The 20661-nt window shown below is 38.6% G+C and overlaps 1 protein-coding gene across 1 annotated transcript in view; it reads left to right on the top strand.

Moving 5' to 3' along the window:
- Positions 1-20661, top strand: part of cd63 (CD63 molecule) — a 36008-nt gene that overhangs the window by 12557 nt on the left and 2790 nt on the right. Inside the window, exons 3-7 of the mRNA XM_057861555.1 lie at positions 9429-9617; positions 9689-9763; positions 16691-16789; positions 16855-16998; positions 17488-17571. Of these exons, the coding sequence (XP_057717538.1) occupies positions 9429-9617; positions 9689-9763; positions 16691-16789; positions 16855-16998; positions 17488-17571 (591 nt within the window). The remainder of the gene's footprint in view (positions 1-9428; positions 9618-9688; positions 9764-16690; positions 16790-16854; positions 16999-17487; positions 17572-20661) is intronic.

Raw genomic sequence — 20661 nt, 5'->3', positions numbered from 1 at the left:
GTTTTATATGCGTGCAATATGAAACAAAACTCAATTTTTAAAATAATATAAATTTATTGGTAATATTGTCACATATAACCTGGTGCAATCAAAGAACAATCAGTATCTTCAGCTACATCATGATTACTAAAATTTAACTGACTTTTGTTATAATTGTATGTACCACTTTTGGCAATTTCTATCATGTCTTTTGATGGCTGCACTTCAGCTCGCTATACAGTTTGACTTGAAGGTTGTTCGTTACTGGGTCCAATTATAAATTAAAAAGGTCAGTTGATAAAATGAACTTACCGATGCAATCGTTGAGTCAGGGAACATTTTTTTTTGCTAATTGAGAAGTGATCAGCAACACCTGAGTGGGGCTAAGATCTGTATCTCCACTGAGGAAAGACCCAGGTGTAATTTCTCCCGAAATTGCAGTTTCTAGTTGAGAAGTGATCAGCAATCGTTGCGGGCAAATTGTGTTGGCCAATAAATTGGCAGAATAAAATCTTTGCTTTCGTCACTTTTCATTCTGCAGACTTCATCTTTATGACCAGTGTTGTTAATCTTACTTATAAAACTAATTAATTACAGTTATAAATTACTTCTCCCAAAAAGTAATTGTGTTAGTAACTCAGTTACCTGAACGTAAGAGTAAATAGTTACTTGGCAAAGTAACTGGTGTTACCTTTCATGTTTTTTTTTTCATTTAAGAAGAAAAAAAAACCATAGTAACCTTTGCTATTTTTGGAAGTCATTTAATGTGGTGAATCAACCGTTAAAGTTAAAATTGCTCCCGTTTTTGCATTAGTTCCCTTCTGTCTACTTTCGACATGTGAAAGTTTTAAAACAGTTTCATCATTTAAAGATAGATTCAAGTCAAGATTTTGCTGATTTGTATGTTAGGGGAAAAAAAAAGTTAGGTTCGCTAGGATCAAGATTTTGCTGATTTGTATGTTAGGGAAAAAAAAAAGTTAGGTTCGCTAGGAAGGTCCAATAAAACAGAGCCTTTCTGAGAAGTCTACTGCTTTAAGATGGCGGCTGTTCACTAACGCCGCCGAGCCTGTCATTTCGCATCTAGTTCTATTTACATATTTACATATGATATCTAGTGTAGCATCAAGTGGGCGTAGATTGTAGGCTATCTGCTACAGTCAGGAAATATTGGAGCCACCTAGCATTGCGTTTGCAACAGCGTCACAACACTCCTTCCCACTCCCGCTCTTCTCTCTCGGTGTTTCTGACTTCTCTCGCGTCTTTCAACCAACGTAGTAACTAGAGGCGTGCAAAATTTCCGATTCTTAGATTATTCGCGATTCGGCCGTGGAAGATTCGAGAACGATTCACAAATATCCAAATTCCGATTATTGAATTATACTAGGTAAAGCGGAAGTAAAACACAGTCAGCGCGGTCTTTGGGACGCAATGAGGAACGGACCGAGAGTAAATATCATGTTCAACTCATGCCGCTAAATAAAAAAAACAATCATACCTGACTGCGGCTGACAGCCGCTACAAACAATGCCCAGTTGCTAGTTGCTACAAACTTGCGGCTGCAGTAGATATGTGTATATATATGTATATATATGTAGAACTAGATGCAAAATGACAGACGACGCCGGTGTTAGAACATCTATTATTGAACAGAGATGCTTTCCAGCGTAAGTAAACAGCCGCCATCTTAAAGCAGTAGACCTCTCTAGAAGGCTCTGTTGTAGCGAACCTATTTAACTTTTTATCTAAAATAGTCCTAAATCGGCAGAATCTTGTCTTGAATCTATCTTTAAATGATGAAATAGTTTTAAAACTTTGACAAAAGTAGACCGAAGGGAAATTATGGAATAACGGGAGCAATTTTAACAACTGTAACAGTTAATTCACAACATTAAATTAATTGAATGTCGTTTAAAGCTGCTGATACAGAATGGGGACTGGAGTTTTTTATTTACTGTTATTTTTGTATATTTGTTTACTGTTATATGTTAACTTGATACTGAAATAGTAGTTTGGTTTAGCCTGAGAGGATTTTTGAACAATTTTGGAACTAATGTACAAAACATTAAAAAAAAAAAAAAAAAAAAAAGGAAAAAAGGGAGGGGGGTGCATCAATAATTGTTTTATAATCGAATCGGAGCTTCTGAATCGTAATCATAATTGAATCGTTAGGTGGCCAAGGATTCCCAGCTCTAGTAGTAACACATAGTAACGCACATTGTCTCGTTGCCGAAACGGTGACTAAATCCGAACGGAGAAAAAAAAACGTAATGCATGAAAAACGTACAGATTTTAAACGTACGGTGTACACAGTGAAAAATCAGTGCTCACTTGTACAAATTACGCCGAAACCGTACAACTTGGCAGGTATGCTTGTAGTCCAAAAATTACAGTAATATGCAGAATAAACGTGGCAGATATGCTTATAGTCCGAAAATTACGGTAATATGCAGAATAAATGTTGTCCTTCATACCTGAGATTTTTCTCAAATGGAAATGCACGGCAAGAAAATAACGGATCCAATTGCATATTATGTTCTAATCAGAATAGACAGGAAAAAATATTATTTTACACAGCCGCTGGCCCACTCGAACCAAACGGACTGGTATAACAGACGTGATACTATTGTAAATATTAAATATTGTGTGACGTTAGTATTTCCCAAGGGTGAACCTGGTTTGAGTAGAGAAAAAAATGTACCAGTCAGAAAACTGGAAGTTCCACTACACTACAGCTGTTTTTGTTTTTTTTGTTTTTTTGTCCTGGCTATGCTAAGTGGTTGTAGCCTTGCAAGCAAGACAGTTCTGTCTGATTCATTTATTCATGCTGCATATCATGCATTTTGTCTTGCAAACCTCAAGTGTCTACGTAACCACTTCACGGCCATCTGATGACTTTAGGCGGGTGATTCTCATGAAGGGGTAAATCAAGGACATTTACCAAAGCTGGCTTAAAATAGCAGAATGCTACGATGACTCAGTCATATTTTTTAATCAACAGTTTAAGATCCCTAATCCCTACAGTAAAATATCTAATTAATAAATGTCTAAAAACATGGAATACTACACATTAATGATCACCTACAGTGCTGGCCAAAAATATTGGCACCCCTACAATTCTGTCAGATGATGTCTGATGATGATTTCTCCCAGAAAATGATCGCAATTACAAATGCTTTGGTCGTAATATCTACATTTATTTTGCTTGCAATGAAAAAATACAAAAGAGACTGGGAAAAAAATTAAATCATAATTTTACACAGAACTCCAAAAAGGGCCGGACAAAAGTATTGGCACCCTCAGCCTAATACTTGGTAGCACAACCTTGAGACAAAATAACTGCGAACAACCGCTTCCGAGATCCATCATTGAGTTTCTTACAATGCTCTGCTGGAATTTTAGACCATTCTTGTTTGGCCAACTGCTCCAGGTCTCTGAGATTTGAAGGGTGCCTTCTCCAAACAGCCATTTTCAGATCTCTCCACTGGTGTTCTATGGGATTCAGGTCAGGACTCATTGCTGTCCACTTAAGAAGTCTCCAGTGCTTGCTCTTAAACTATTTTCTAGTGCTTTTTGAAGTGTGTTTTGGGTCATTGTCCTGCTGGTAGTAGACCCAGGACCTCTGAGGGAGACCCAGCTTTCTCACACTGGGCCCTACATTATGCCGCGAAATTTGTTGGTAGTCTTCGGACTCAGATTGCCATGCACACGGTCAAGCAGTCCAGTGCCAGAGGTAGCAAAGCAACCCCAAAACATCAGGGAACCTCCGCCATGTTTGACTGTGGGGACCGTGTTCTTTTCTTTGAAAGCCTCTTTTTCCCCTGTAAACTCTATGTTGATGCCTTTTCCCAAAAAGCTCTACTTTTGTCTCTTCTGACCAAAGAACATTCTTCCAAAACGTTTTTGGCTTTCTCATGTAAGGTTTGGCAAATTCCAACCTGGCTTTTTTATGTCTCTGGGTCAGAAGTAGGGTCTTCCTGGGTTTCCTACAATGTAGTCTCTTTTCATTCAGACGCCGACGGATAGTTAACACTGTTGTACCCTCGGACCACAGGACAACTTGAACTTGTTTGAATGTTAGTCGAGGTTCTTTATCCACCATCCGCACAATCTTTCGTTGAAATCTCTTGTCAGTTTTTCTGTTCCGTCCACATCTAGGGAGGTCAGCCACAGTGCCATTGGCTTTTCTCTTATTGATGACACTGGGCACAGTAGAAACAGGAACATTTAGGTCAATGGAGATGGACTTGTAGCCTTGAGATTGCCCATGCATCCTCACACTTTTGCTTCTCAAGTCCTCAAACAGTTCTTTGATCTTCTTTCTTTTCTCCATGCTCAATGTTGTACACACAAGGACACAGGACAGAGGTTGAGTCCACTTAAATCCATTTTAACTGGCTGCAAGTGTAATTTAGTTATTGCCATCACCTGTTATGTGCAACATGTAAGTTAACACAATTTAGGAAAGCATCACATGATTTTTCAAAGGCTGCCAATACTTTTTACATTTTTGGAGTTTTGTGTTAAATGATCATGATTTAATTTTTTCCCCCCATTCTTTTGTGTTTTTTCATTGCAAGCAAAATAAATGAATTATTACTACCAAAACATTTGTAATTGCAATCATTTTTTGGGAGAAATTGAGCATTATCTGACAGAATTGCAGGGGTGCCAATACTTTTGGCCAGCACTGTATCATGGGGAAGTTGGTATATAAACACAGTCATGAGCATTAATGAGGGCTTATAACAGATGTCATTTACCGTAGTGTTATCCGGCAAATTATGTCACTTTTGAATGGATGTAAAAGATCTGAGCTGGACATAAATGGAGTTAGTGACATAATATTCTGGATCACACGAAATTAAATCTGTCATAAACACTCATTAACGCCCATCATAGTGTCATGTTATAATTATGGCGGTCTTATGACGCCGCAGTTAAATAAAGTGTTACCTATTAACCAAAATAAATCATCAAATAAGCCGCAAGATTCAAAATGAAGGAAAAAAGTAGTGGCTTATAGTCCGAAAATTACAGTAGTTTAGACTAGTATGTCTAAAATCTTCAAAGACATAGACCGACTTTGGTAAATGTCCTTCATTACTGTAGTGCATAGCTTTCTTGAGTATCACTTTTGCGAACTCCAAAGTACTGTACATCCAATTCCATCTGACGGTTGACCGTAACAATTTGCGAAAGATCACATGAATGTCTGCCTGTTGACGTGTCTGCGAACAGAAATACCGACCACAGAATATTGCAACTTCCTTCCATCTTTAGCATCCTGTTGCTTATTCATCACATCTGACTGATGATTGATAAGCACAGTACTCAAACCGCCTCAAAAAAAAGTGGTCTGAAAAATGGACGCACTTCGATGTGAATTGTTTGAGCTTGTGTACAGTATTAAAAAAATAAATAAAAAATGACACCATTAAATTCAGCTTACGTTGTCCGCGACCTTGGACGATTCGACTTTACAATGCCTGTACCTCATCTGCGATTTAGTTTCCAGCATTTATGTTTTTGCTTAGTGTATAGTAGGGGTGGTAACCTATTGGGTACCTCACGATACGATATGATTTGAGATATAAGGCTCAGAAAAACGATGATCTCACAATATACAGTGGTATGAAAAGTATCTGAACCTTTTGGAATTTCTCACAAATCTGCATAAAATCACCATCAAATGTGATCTGATCTTTGTCAAAATCACACAGATGAAAAAACAGCGTCTGCTTTAACTAAAACCACCCAAACATTTATAGGTTTTTATATTTTAATGAGGATACCATGCAGGTATCTGCCCAATCTCTGATAAGTGGTTTAAAGCTGCCCTGCTCTCTGTAAAACGCACCCCGGGTAAGAATTGTATGGATGAGAAGCATTGTCTGATGTGCATCATGGCTCGGTCAAAAGACCTGTCTGAAGACTGGCAATCAAGGATTGCTGATTTGTATACTGTTATACACTGTTGCTTCTCTCCCAAGAAGTGGCAGTCCGCGAAATATGACGCAAAAGTTCAGTGCAATACTCAGAGAGGTAAAAAAGAACCCTACGGTGTCTGGTAAAGACTGACAGAAAGCACTGGCAGAGTCCAATATCTCTGTGCACACATCAACTATATGTGAAACTATGGCCAAGAATGGTGTTCGTGGAAGGACTCCATGGAGGAAGCCACTGCTGTCTTAAAAAAAACCTTGTTGCTTATTTAATGTCCGCAAAAGTCACTTCTCACTTGGACACTCAACAAAAGTTTTGGCAAAATATTTTGTGTCGGGCTGTCAAAATTATCACGTTAACGGGCGTTTTTTTAAAAAAATTAATCACGTTAAAATATTTGACGCAATTAACGCACATGCCCTGCTCAAACAGATTTAAATGACAGCACAGTGTGATGGTCACTTGTTACTTGTGTTTTTTGTCTCCCTCTGCTGACGCTTTGGTGTGACTGATTTTATAGGTTTAAGCACAATGAGCATTGTGTAATTATTGACATAAACAATGGCAAGCTACTAGTTTATTTTTTGATTGACAATAAGAGGGGTTGTAATATAAAATTTATATAACTTGTACTAACATTTATCTTTTAAGAACTACAAGTCTTTCTATCCATGGATCGCTTTAAGAGATTTAAAATGTCAATGCCATCTTGTTGATTTATTGTTAGGATAAACAAATACAGTACTTAATGTACCGTATGTTGTATGTATATGTCCATCTTGTGTCTTATCTTTCCATTCCAACAATAATTTACAGAAAAATATGGCATATTTTATAGATGGTTTGAATTGCGATTAATTATGATTAATTTTTAAGCTGTGATTAACTCGATTAAAAATTTTAATCGTTTGACAGCCCTAATTTTGTGGACTGATGAAACCAAAGTTGAATTGTTTGAGAGTAACACACAACGTCATGTGTGGAGTAAAAATGGAACAGCTCACCAACATCAACACCTCCTCCCTGCCGTGAAGCATGGTGGCGGGAGCATCATGGTTTGGGGCTGTTTTGCTACCTCAGGGCGTGGACAATTTGCAGTCATTAATGGAAGAATGAATTCAAAAGTTTATCAGGATGTTTTGCATGTAAACCTGAGGCCGTCTGTCAGACAATTGAAGCTAAAAAGAGGATGGGTGCTGCAACAAGACCATGATCCAAGACACAGAAGTAAATCAACTTCAGAATGGCTTCAGAAGAACAAAATACACGTTCTGGTGTGGCCAAGTCAAAGTCCAGACTTGAAACCCATTGAGATGCTGTGGCTTGACCAAAAGACAACGATTCATGCCAGACATTCCAGGAATCTGACTGAACTACAGCAGTTTTGCAGGGAAGAATGAGCCAAAATTAGTCCTGATTGATGTGCCAGACTGATCTGCACTTACAGGAAGCGTCTGGTTGAAGTTATTGCAGCCAAAGGGGGAGACATAAAATATTAAATTTGATGATTCACTTAGAGTAGTTGTCCCACAGAGGTTGTGGGTTCAATTCTCCGCCCTGATGAACTCACCTAAGTGTCCTTGAGCAAGTTACTGAACCCCACGTTGCTCCTGGTGCTGCGTCACCAGTAGGTGGATGGCGAGATAGTGTAAAGCGCTTTGAGTGCCTTGGAAGGTGGAAAAGCGCTTTATAAGTACCAACACCATTACACCATTACATTACTTATTTTTCCCCCCTTTGGTCATTGTTTGCATACTATCCTCTAGGGCTGCAGCTAGCGAATATTTTATTAATCGAGTAATCGACTGAAAAGTATCGAGTAATCGGATAAAACATTTTTTTGGGGTAAAGAGCAATTATAAATATACTTGAGAAAACAAGACATTTAATCCAATATTGAACCATTTTCAGTCAATCAATGTCTTTATTTTCGATGTACATTGTTGAAAACAGCCAACAATTGCATCTCAGATGTGACGAGAAAATAAAATTCACTGCTTTCACTCAAAAAACTTCTAGATCTTAAAAAAAAAAAACGTTTCAATTTAATTTCCATTTGTGTCAAGCTATTTTTAAGTTCTAGTTAAGTTTTAAGTTAGTCTAAAGTGTAAGTACTGATAGGATTTTGAGTTTTTGCAGTGTTCAAAATAAATGTATGATACCTGGTTGCTGCTTGGCGTTTTATTCAGCAATGACTTCTGAGCTAAAACTGACATTTAGTTTTATTATGTTTTAATTTTACACCCTCATCACTCTACAGCGCTGTTTTTACAGATTAGATAAAGCCTGTATGTAAGACACGTTAGCCACACATCGAAAGTGGTCATAATCAACAGAAACCTAGCCCTCCGAAGGGCTAACGCTACGTGAGCGAGTGACAGTAACGTTATATTTATTAGCGATGAGAAGTCTACTGCTTAAAGATGGCGGCTGTTTACTAACGCTGCCCAGACGCGGCCGAGTCTGTCATTTCACATCTAGTCCTAAATGCATGCGATATCTATGAGACGCATCGGACACTACCTGATACCACACTAGCATCCTGCGGGCGTAGTTTTTAGCAACGTCGGCGTATTTTGTAGCGGCTGTCGGCTGCGGTAAGTTTTTTTTATGTATTTATTGCTTCTTCGGCTACGCACGTGAGGTCTGCGCGTTGTCCCGCATTAAAAGTAGTCCGGGCAAAACTTGATGCTTAGAGCTGGCAAAATTAAACGATTCCTCGAGGTGAATAAAATTACTCGGATCAGTTTTTAAACTCGAGTTGCTCGAGCACTCGTTTCAGCTCCACTATCCTCATTAAAATATGAAAACCTATAAATGTTTTGGGTAGTTATAGTCAAAGCAGAGTTTTTTTTTCATCTGTGTGATTTTGACAAAGATCAGATCACATTCGATGGTGATTTTATGCAGAAATGTCAGAAATTCCAAGAGGTTCAGATACTTTTTCATACCACTGTAGGAATTGAGTTCATTTTGGGACATTTCGTGTCATTTCCTGTTGATTTTAAGCCATTTTACTTTTTTGGGGAGCATTTATGGGTCACTTCCTGTTGCTTTTGGGGCTTTTCAAAGTCACTTGCTGTTGATTTTGGGTTACTGATAAGGAAGTGACTCGCAAAAGCGTCCAAATTAATAGGAAGTTGACTCAAAATCAACAGGAAGTAACCTGTAAATGCCCTAAAATGAACAGGAAGTGACCTGTAAATGTCCACAAAAGACTAGCGGTTAATGCTCTGTTTTCAGTGCCATTGACGGCGCTAGTCGTCCAATCCACTCAAAATGAGTTGGATGTCTAGCGGCATCAATGGAAGCCAGTGAGATAAGAGACACTATTCTTATGGTAGATTTTGGTAGCAAACTTTTGGATCCATTTTTTTTTGTTTGTTTGTTTTTTTTTTAAACTGTGACAATCGTTTTGGGTTACGAAATATCGAGATATATTGTCACACCCATAATACCGACTGTATATCATATAACCTGCTCACCCCACATTGTGTGCTTTACAGTTATGTGGCCTGGCACTGATCGTGGTGGGCGTGCTGGTGCAGGTGTCCTTACACCAGACAGTCATGATGAAGGACGCGTCGGCCTCGGGAGCGCCCATCGTCATCATCGCCATCGGCGTGGTCATTTTCTTTATCTCCTTCTTTGGTTGCTGCGGCGCTTGGAAGGAAAACTACTGCATGGTTACCATGGTAATAGGCTATTCAGTAAATCGCCAAGCCCTTCTTGTTTTTCCAATATAGTTTTTGTTTCTCTCCCCTAGTTCTCCATCCTTCTCTCGTTGGTCATCCTCGTGCAGATTGCAGCGGCCATCGCCGGTTATATCTTTAGAAACAAAGTGAGTTGACAATTTTTTTTTTTTTTTTTTTTTGTGCCGTCCTAATAAAATTAGAATTAAAAATTTGTGTTGCTCCGTGGCATTTTTTTTTTTGCTGCTGAAATCGATTCCAACACCTGGCAGTGTAGTATCGGCCAGTGCCGATACCACGATTTAAAAAGAATTCTTTTAATGAGCAATTCACTGATACCGTTTTTTTTTTTTTTTGTGTGTGCTTTAGATTCCAATACCCAGTTTTGTGGTATCGTTTGATTCCGGTACTGCACCGATACCACGCTTTTTGGGGAAAAAAATGTAAATGAGTCTTGCGTGATACAATTTTTTAGTCTACCGTTTTCGATGAATGGTATTGGTTTATGCCAATACTGTACCGATACCGTGTTTAAAAAATAAATTTAAAAAAATAAATAAAAAAACATTAAATGACTCGATACAATTTTTTGGGCACCAGATTCCGATACCAGGCTGTGTAGTATCGTCTGATTATGATATTGTACCAATACCACATTTAAAAAACAAAAAAGAAATTCTTTCAATGATTGTTGCATGATCCAATTTTTTGGGTTAATGATTCTGATCAATGGTATCGTCTGATTCCAATACTGTACCAATACCACGTTAAAAAAAAAATCTGTCATTGAGTCTTGCACGATACAATTTTTTGGGCTATACCTTCCAATAAATGGTATCTGCTTATGCTGATACTGTACCGATACCATGTTAAAAAAAAAAAAAAAAAATTCAATGTGTCATGCAAGACACTAGAGCTGTGAATCTTTGGTCACCTAACAATTCGATTACGATTACGATTCAGAGTCTCCGATTCGATTATAAAACGATTATTGATGCACCCCCCTCTTTTTTTTTTTTTTTTTTTTAAATGTTTTCTACATTAGTTCCAAAATTGTTCAAAAATACTCTCAGGCTAAACCAAACTACTATTTCAGTATAAAGTTAACATATAGCGGTAAACAAATATACAAAAATAATAGTAAATAAAAAAACTCCAGTCCCCATTCTGTATCAGCAGCTTTAAACTACATTCAATTAATTTAATGTTGTGAATCAACCGTTAAAGTTGTTAAAATTGCTCCCGTTATTCCATAATTTCCCTTTTGTCTACTTTCGACATGTGAAAGTTTTAAAACTATTTTAAAAATAGATTCAAGTCAATATTTTACTGATCTAGGAGTATTTTAGATAAAAAGTTAATTAGGTTTGCTTGGAAAGTTCGCTACAACAGCCTTGCAGGGAAGTGTACTGCTTTAAGATGGCGGCCGTTTACTAACGCCTGCATCTAGCTTTTTGTAGATGTGCTGCTAAAGCTACCGAATCTATAATGCATCTAGTCCTATATAAATGATATCTACCGTAACATTATGTGGATGTACTTTGTAGCAGCTTTTCGGCAGCAGTCAGGTATGTTGTTGTGTTTTTTTATCTCGTGGCATGAGTTGAGCTAGAGCCGTGAGTTGAGCATTGGCATTACCCGAGGGGCCGGGTAATGAGAAGCATGATGTTTAGCTACTCTCGCTCTGTTCCTCATTCCGAAGACCGCGCGGCGCGCTGAGTGTGTTGTACTTCCGCTTTACTTGGCATATTTCAATAATCGGAATTTGGATGTTTGTGAATCGTTCTCGAATCTTCCATGGCCGAATCGCGAATAATCTAAGAATCGGAAATTTTGCACACCTGTACAAGACACATTGAATTTTTTGGGCTACAAATTCCGATACCTGGTTGTGTGGGATGGTCTAATTCTGATACTGTACCAATACCTCAGTAAAACAAAAACAAAAAAAAAATCTTTGAATGAGTCTTGCATGATGCGATTTTTTTGGGCACAAATTCCGATACCCGGTTGTGTGGTATCTTCTCTGATACTGTACCATACCACGTTAAAAAAAAAATCTGAATGAGTCCTACATGATTCAATCTTTTGGACTACTGTACCGATACCATGTTTTAAAAAAAAAAAAAAAAAATCAATCAATGTGTCGTGCAAGACACATTTAATTTTTTGGGCTACAAATTGCAATATCTGGTTGTGTGGTATTGTCTAATTCTGATACTGTACCGATATAACATTTAAAAAAAAAAAATGTCTCTTAAAAAAATTCAATGTGTCTTGAACGACACAATTTTTTGGGCTCAATTCCGATCCCAGGCTGTGTGGTATCGTCTGATTCTGATACCGTACCGATACCACGTTTAAAAAAAAAAAAAAAAAAACCTTTGAGTCTTGCACAATGCAATTTTTTGGTCTACTGATTCCGAAAAATGGTATCGTCTGATTCCGACACTGTAACAATCCCATGTTTTTTTGAAAAAAATTAAAATTCTTACAATTAATCTTGCACGATACAATTTTTTGGGCTATACCTTCCAATAAACGGTATCTGCTTATGCTGATACTGTACCGATACCATGTTTAGGAAAAAAAAAAAAAAAAAAATTCAATGTGTCGTGCAAGACACATTTAATTTTTTGGGCTACAAATTCCAATATCTGGTTGTGTGGTATTGTCTAATTCTGATACTGTACCGATACCACATAAAAAAAAAAAAATTCAATGTGTCTTAAAAAAATTCAATGTGTCTTGAACGACACAATTTTTTGGGCTCCAAATTCCGATCCCAGGCTGTGTGGTATCGTCTGATTCTGATACCGTACCAATACCACGTTTCCGAAAAATGGTATTGTCTGATTCCGACACTGTAACAATTCCATGTTTTTTTGAAAAAAATAAAAATTCTTTCAATGAATCTTGCACGATGCAATTTTTTTGGGCTACAGATTACGATAAATGGTACTGTCTGATTCCGATACTGTGCCGATACCACGTAAAAAAAAATACTGTCAATGAGTCTTGCACGATACTATTTTTTGGGGCTACCGATCCCAATAAATGGTATCGGTATCAACTTATGCAGACACTGTACCAACACTAGGGCTGGGCCGTATGGCCTTAAGCACGTGTCACGGTAAATTCAGCAGATTTACCTCGATAACGATAAATGACGATAAATTCGCCCAAGTGGACTGTTACATCGTTTGAAAATATGAATCAAAGCATGAAATACAAATTAACTGTTTGTCGTTGATTAATTTACCATCTTATAATTTAACAATTGTACACGCAGTCTAAACATTAAGTATATAAAAAATTCTTGTAACCAATAAGAATTCAAGAATGAACATTTATAGCAGCTTGTGTGACTTGAACAATGCACAACATTATCAAAATTAATATGACGACTGTGCAAACATGTCATTGTAACACAAATGACTTACGTCTTCAAAAGTAAACTTCAAATAGACGACTTATTGTTAATGGCTGCTGTGACATAATTACTCAACACAAGTGTTTACTTCAAGGTTTTCAGGTTATTTTTTCCCAGAGCATTTTTATAATACATACACGCACACAACGCACCCCCCACACAGACACAACCACAGTAAAGCTCTTATGCCATTTAAGATTTTATGATGGCAGTAATGACACAGAACAAAGCAAGCACATACAGAAAAATAGCTGTGGCCATTAAACTGTCATAGGCATCACTGTTGGATTATACTTTATGCTGAATGATTTAGCATCATAAAAGCTATCAGAGAAATCTCTCTCTCACACACACACACACACGCACACACACATATAAAAATTAATGTGACATACTGATTGCTAGGTGCAGTCCCTGCCCAATCCACTCATTAAGTTCAGCTGTTTCGACGAGGTTAGAGCTGCTATCTGACTTCATTATGTTCATTAGTAGCGTTAGCCACTTGCGTTAGCCTGAGGCCTGGCTACCAGTAGAATGCGCTGTAAGCACCCTCTCCTGAAATCGTGAGAAGCAGCAAAAAAAAATTCAATGTGTCTTGTACGATACAATTTTTGGGGCTGCATATGCCGATACCCGGCTGTGTGGTATAGTCTGATTCTGATACTGTACCGATACCATGTTTAAAAAAATTTTTTTAAATCTTGACATCTTGAACAACTGATTCCGATAAATTCTATCTGCTGATGCCGATACTGTACCAATAACCACGTTAAAAAAAAATTGATTCAATGAGTCTTGCAGGATGCAATTTTTGGGGCTATCGATTCCGATAAATGGTATCGGCTGATGCCAATATCGTAACAATACCACATTTTTTTAAAAGAAAAAAAAATCTTTTAATGAGTCTTGCACCGATACCGTTTTTTTGGGCTTCCAATTCCAAAACCCAGCTGAAGACGTGACTGTACTGTCACCGCTTTCTTGTTTGTGTTCATGTTCATTTACTGCCACTCACCCAGTTCAAATGGATTGGAAGTCTACTAGCGATAAAATAATTCCAATTCACAGCAGAAGGATGAAAATAGCTTGTTTTTCTGTTATTAGTTGTTCTGTAGAATAATGATTACCTAACCCATCTGTTGATAATAGTTGTATCGTTATATTTTGGGATCATAGTTATCATGAGCCTTCTATAGCGTTTCGTATCGTGAGCTACCCAGGGTTCCCACCCCGAATTGACACGTTACTTCCTCCTACTCCCCGATACTGATGACAATGTTTTAGTGCCGTATTGATACTGACACAACACGACTCGAATGACTTTGCAGAACATCTTTTTAAGTGTTAACTCATTCACTCCCAGCCATTTTCACAGGAGCAACCCCCTTCACTCCTGGCCGTTTTGCTGGATTTTGACTGATTTTGCAAGGCCCGCAGAAAATTCTGTTCTATTGCTATATAAACATGGAACCCACCAAAAGAAAGATTAGACTCTCTTCTTTCAGCAGGAAAAAAAGTCAGTTCATATATTTTTCCATTCTTTAGAAATCAGCATTAGAAAATAGCTTAGTTCGAGCAATTTTCCAATTTCTGATGAAAAAACAGAGAAATTGAGCCTTTTGTAAAAGCATACATTTCAAACATAACTTTGACTTTAACACGGCTATTTTTTGCTTTCGTGACATCTCAAACATCTGAATAATGTTTTCCTTCTACAAAATAACATAAACAACAAGACAAATAGAGCTTTTGATAGCAAAGTAACAATTTATTTACACATAACTAAACTACTGAACTGAGAGACGACACTATTGCGGCCGCGACTGTCTCTGCAGACAGGGTAAGCTTTTCCCTCATCACCGTCTGTTTCATCAAGAAAATTTTTTTTGACAATTGTGTTGTTTTCCAGTGTCGTTTGCCTTTTGTTTTCCATCGTTCTCCACATTTTTCTCACGCTTCTTAATCTTCACAAGATCCCTCCACCTTCCGTTTCCTGACTATTTTTCTTCACTTCTCTTCCTTTCATGAGTTCTTACCAAATTCGCTACTGCCCTCCAGTGGCCAGTTTTATTGCTTTAAAATGGGTGTTTTGAAATTTTCCAGGTTCGCAGTGAGTAAGCAACAGGCACACTTTTGCTTAATAGACAATGTTTATTAATTCTGCAATTTCTGAAACATCGCTATTCTGTTACGTCTCACTCAGTATTACTTTGAAATTTCCGGTCCCTTCCGGTCCCCGCGCTATACCGTTTCACGCGTTCGACAGCGTTCAGTGTCACCATGAACGTCTTATAGTCGTTCAGCGTCGCCCCGCTATTCACTCCCACCTCTCTGGCTTGGCTGGGCCGCGAACCCGCGCGCCGACGACACTTCCCGCGCTACTGATAACGCTAAACCAAAAATATACCGGAATGTTCACTCAATTTATCGAGTAATACGTAAATCCCAAAACAACACAATCCCAGTATTACTCAAGTCAATTTACCAAGCAACAAATTCTCAGTATTACTTAATTACAATGACCAATTTCAATCAATACTAATCAATTTATCAATACTATTAATCCTGTCCGTGACGCCATAATTGTTTTGAAACAATTCTGATACTGCTTATGATCAATCACAGTATCAATGAAAATGAATAGTAGCGAGGCTGATACCCAATCACCAGGCTACAATGGGTTAACTTGTCTGTTATATCCAATCAGACAAGTATTCTTTGAGTAGACACTGCTTATAATCAATTACAGTATCAAATAATACAATAGTCACAACTCATAATCAATTGCTATGACTTATTATTAACTTCAGGATCGCGGATCGTCGGCGACTTACATGGACAGCAAACAATAACACTTCACTGCGTTAAACAAGCGGCACATTTTATTTAACCCACAGTATAAAGTGTACAAGCAAGCAAGCAACAATTGTGTTTCAGCTCATAGATTACATGCAATAACATAAATCTCATTACCGTGTGCTGGAAGGACGGAGAGCCGGGGCGTCCTCGGTAAAGCGAGCAAGGAAACACCAAAACTGGACGTCCGCGCGCGTGAACTCTCAGTAGACTCTAACCCTACCTGCCCCCGTCGCTTCTTTATAACAAGTTTCGCGCCTCGTAACTTCCCCTCCCGTTCGAGTTTCACACACGGCGAGAATAATTGGCCTCCCTTAGAAGTTTCGTATGTCCTTACTCCCTTCTTTTGATTTAGTGGTCAGGCCGTACCTGGGGATCCTTACTCCTTCGTTTGACTTAGTGGTACCTCGGGCTTTTGACTTAGTGGTCCCTCGGGGCCTTTGACTTAGTGGTCAGGCTGCCCTTAAGGTTAAGAACAACACATTCCCTTTGAGAAGTATATGTGTTATACATTAAGGTACACTATTTTGCGAAGTCAGCTTGATGGGTTGAAAACAACACATTCCAATATTCCCCTTCAATGGGTTTTGAGCATTGTGCATTTTAGCGAAGTTGCAGCAGAACCTAGAGATGCCTCTTGTGGAAAAAAAGACGTGTAAATACTTTTTGGGGACACTGAAACAATTAAAAATAGAACGTATTCATACGTTTTTGGGAGCAAATGAGTTAATTTTGCAATAAACTTTGTTGCCAAATCAAGTTTTCTGTTCTTGTCGTACGGCGCCAGGTGTCCAGTGTGGTCCAAGACAGTTTGGCGGATATGATTTCCAGGTACAGCAACAGCTCGGAGGAATTCAAAGCCAGCGTGGATTCTCTACAGAAGGAGGTGAGCGGCATTATCGACTCGCTGGCCAATCCGTACCGCGTCCTTACACTCCTCTCCGTTTCCAGTTGAAATGCTGCGGCATGAACGGCTCCTCCGACTGGCGCGACTTCCGCCCCGATGGGAATTCCGTGCCCGACTCGTGCTGTGTGAACGTGTCAGTCAATTGCGGTGTCGGGGCCATGGCTGACTCTGCTAAAGTGCACCAAGAGGTAACACACCCTATGCTCGTGTTGTACACAAATGTTGGCAGTTGTTTAAGAAGCTGCAACGTCCTACACGAACTCCTTCCTGTGGTCTTTTGGTTTGCTCTAATTACCCGAAGGAAGAGCCAATTCAGCTCGAGGGCACACATTTTCTTTTTACTAGTCTACTACTAGTCAGAGACTTCACTATCAGTTGATGGGGCAACAAAGGGTGGGCCACAAAAGAATAAATGTGACGGTTCACTTATTTTTTCCCCCTTCTGTCATTGTTTGCATGCTATCCTCATTAAAATATGAAAACCTAGAAGTGTATGGGTGGTTTTAGTGAAAGCAGACGCTGTCTTTTCATCTGTGTGATTTTGATTTTATGCAAAAATGTGAGAAATTCTAAAAGGTTCAGATACTTTTTCATACCACTGTAATAGAAAGGTGTCATCTGCTGATAAGTTGCACGTGAAACTAACACCATCTAACAATGTCGCGGTCCTCTTCAAGGGTTGTCGCACCGCACTGGAGGCTCTTTTGAAGAAAAACATCCTGTGGGTGATCGTCGCTGCTCTCGTCCTCGCTTTTATTGAGGTTTGTATGGAGAAAATTTGGGGTGTCCAAACCATGGCAGGAGGCCTTTTTTCAAGGCCACTTTTAACGAAAAGCAACAAATGACTTCACTGTGATTTATTGGTAACAATGGTCATCCATTGCGGCGTGTCGTTATACCTTTACCGATTCCAATTTTCGTTTGCTGAACGACTTGATTTATTAAAGCAATGGATAGAAAATCGCAGAGTCCATAGATCACAAATTTAGGTAAAACTTTGATTTTGTTCTGATTTATACATGTAACAGTGGGAAAATAAATTTACAGAGCCTTCCAGGTGTCAGGGTAAAAAAAAAAAAAAATCATAGCTAATCAGTACCCACAGATTTCTAAACGGCAACCACAGTTTAGTAAACTGTTTACAGATTAAAATCTGTACCCAAAATTTAGGGCACAGATTACTAAACTAACCACAGTTAACTAAAATGTGGGTGCAGTTTAGGGCACATATTACTAAACCGTACCCACAAATTACTAAACCACGGGTACAGTTAAGGGCACAGAATACTAAACTATACCCACAGTTTACTCAAGTGTGGGTACAGTTTAGAGCACAGATTACTAAATCGTACCCACAGTTTAGGGCATAGATGACCAAACTGTACCCACAGTTTAGTAATCTCTTGTAGTTTAGTAATCTGTATCCACAGTTTAGAGCACCGATTACTAAACTGTATCCACAATTTAGTAATCTTTACCCACAGTTTAGTAAACTGTGGGTGCAGTTAAGGGCACAGATAACTAAACTATACCCACAGTTTAATAAAGTGTAGGTACTTTAGGTCACAGATTACTAAACTGCACCCCCAGTTTAGTTATCTGGACCCACAATTTAGGGCACAGATTACTAAAGTGTGGGTGCAGTTTAGGGCACAGATTACTAAACTGCACCCACAGATTACTAAACTGTACCCACACTTTAGTAATCTTGTACCCACACTTTACTAAACCGTATGTACAGTTAAGGGCACATATTACTAGTGCTGCAACGATCAATCGATTAACTCGAGTATTCGATTAGAAAAAAATATTCGGATTAAATTTTGTTGCTTAGAGTATTCGTTTAATTAAAGTGGCGTTGTAATGGTTTACTTTGAAAGTGTTTGCATTTAGATTTATTGATTAGGGCAGATACTGCCCTCTGGTCCGTCTCGTTTCACATGGCTGAATCCAACTGTTCCCTGTTAAGACCAGCATTAGCTAAGTTTTTGTTTGAGCTATTGTTTTTTTTAACTCATTCATAATTTAGTTTATAGGTATATTTAGCTGTTTTCTGTTGGAATATATGTCAACCATTTGTTATGAGCATTGTAAAAAAAAAAATAGCATTTTATAGCATTTAAGCGAGCGGACTTTTTCATGTAAGTTTGCCAATTGTTCTTTTGTTGTACTTAGATCCTCGTTTTTTGAAAAAAAAAAAAAAGTTATACCGTTTGATGCTCAGGTCAGGTATTTTAATTTTTCATGTTCCTTATCCGGTTTCTCGATTATTCGAACTAACTAGTCCATCGATTAATCGATTACTAAAATATTCGATAGCTGCAGCCCTACATATTACTAAACTATACCCACAGTTTACTATTGTGTAGGTACAGTTTAGGGCACAGACTACAAAACTGTACCCACAATTTAGTAATCTGTTACAGTTTAGTAATCTGTACCCACAGTTGAGGGCACAGATTACTAAACTGTAACCACAGTTTACTAAGGTGTGGGTGCAGTTTAGGGCACATATTACTAAACTTTACCCACAATTTAGTAATCTGTACCCACATTTTACTAAACCATGGGTACAGTTAAGGGCATAGGTTACTAAACTATACCCACAGTTTACTTATGTGTGGGTACAGTTTAGGGCCGAGAGTACTAAACTGTAACCACAGTTTAGTAATCTTTACCCACAGTTTAGGGCACAGATAACCACACTTTACCCACAGTTTAGTAATCTGTTACAGTTTAGTAATATGTACCCACATTTTTGGGGCACAGATTACTAAACTATAACCATAGTTAACTAAAGTGGGTGAAGTTTAGGGCACATATTACTGAACTGTACCCATAGTTTAGTAATCTGTTAGTTTGTTAATATGTACCCACAGTTTAGGGCATAGATTACTTGCCTGGCACAGCCAGACTATTCTCCCTGTATTTTTCAAACACTGTGAGAAATAGTTTGAGACCCAGCTCATTAACAACCTCTCGAGCAAGGTACAAAATCAATCATCCAATCAGATTCGTTTATTGGCGTGACGTGTTCTTAACGAGCGCGCCGAAAGTCGTGTCTACAACAACACAGATGGCGAATGGGAGAGCCGAGAATATGTTCCAATCCGCGGTAAAACCAGTTTTAAATTACCAAAAACGCATCGAAACAAGTCATTGACAACACTCAACATGGCTCACGCTAGCCATGTTGAATAAACGTCTCCATTCTCCGCTCACGCTAATTACTTGTCGCTTTAACAACGTCACATCTGCTTGTCTGTGGCTTGCTCCGCCCTCGGAATGTGATCCGCCAGACGGTCGCCAGACTCAATCGCTGGAACAGCGCTGAGTCTGGTTTACCAGGCAAACAGATTACTAAACTGTCACCACAGTTAACTAAAGTGGGTGCAATTTGAGGCAGAGATTACTACCCACAATTTAGTAATCTGTACCCACAAGGGCACAGATTACTAAAATATACCCACAGTTTAATAAAGTGTAGGTACAGTTTCGGGCACAGATTACTAAACTGTACCCAAAGATTATCAAACTGCACCCACAGTTTAGTAATCTGTACCCACAGTTTAGCGCACAGCTTGCTAAACTGTAACCAGTTTACTAAAGTGGGTACAGTTTAGGACAGAGATTACTAGAGGTGTGCGAAATTTTCTGATTCTTAGATTATTCGCGATTCGGTCGTGGAAGATTCGAGAACGATTCACAAACATCCAAATTCCGATTATTGAAATATGTCAAGTAAAGCAGAAGTAAAACACACTCAGCGCGCCGCGCAGTCTTCGGGACGCAATGAGGAACGGAGCGAGAGTAGCTAAACATCATGCTTGTCATTACCCGGCCACTCGGGT

The sequence above is a fragment of the Corythoichthys intestinalis genome, chromosome 2, assembly GCF_030265065.1.
Source record: "Corythoichthys intestinalis isolate RoL2023-P3 chromosome 2, ASM3026506v1, whole genome shotgun sequence".
NCBI lineage: Eukaryota > Metazoa > Chordata > Actinopteri > Syngnathiformes > Syngnathidae > Corythoichthys > Corythoichthys intestinalis.
This window is presented reverse-complemented; position numbering and strand designations above follow the sequence as displayed.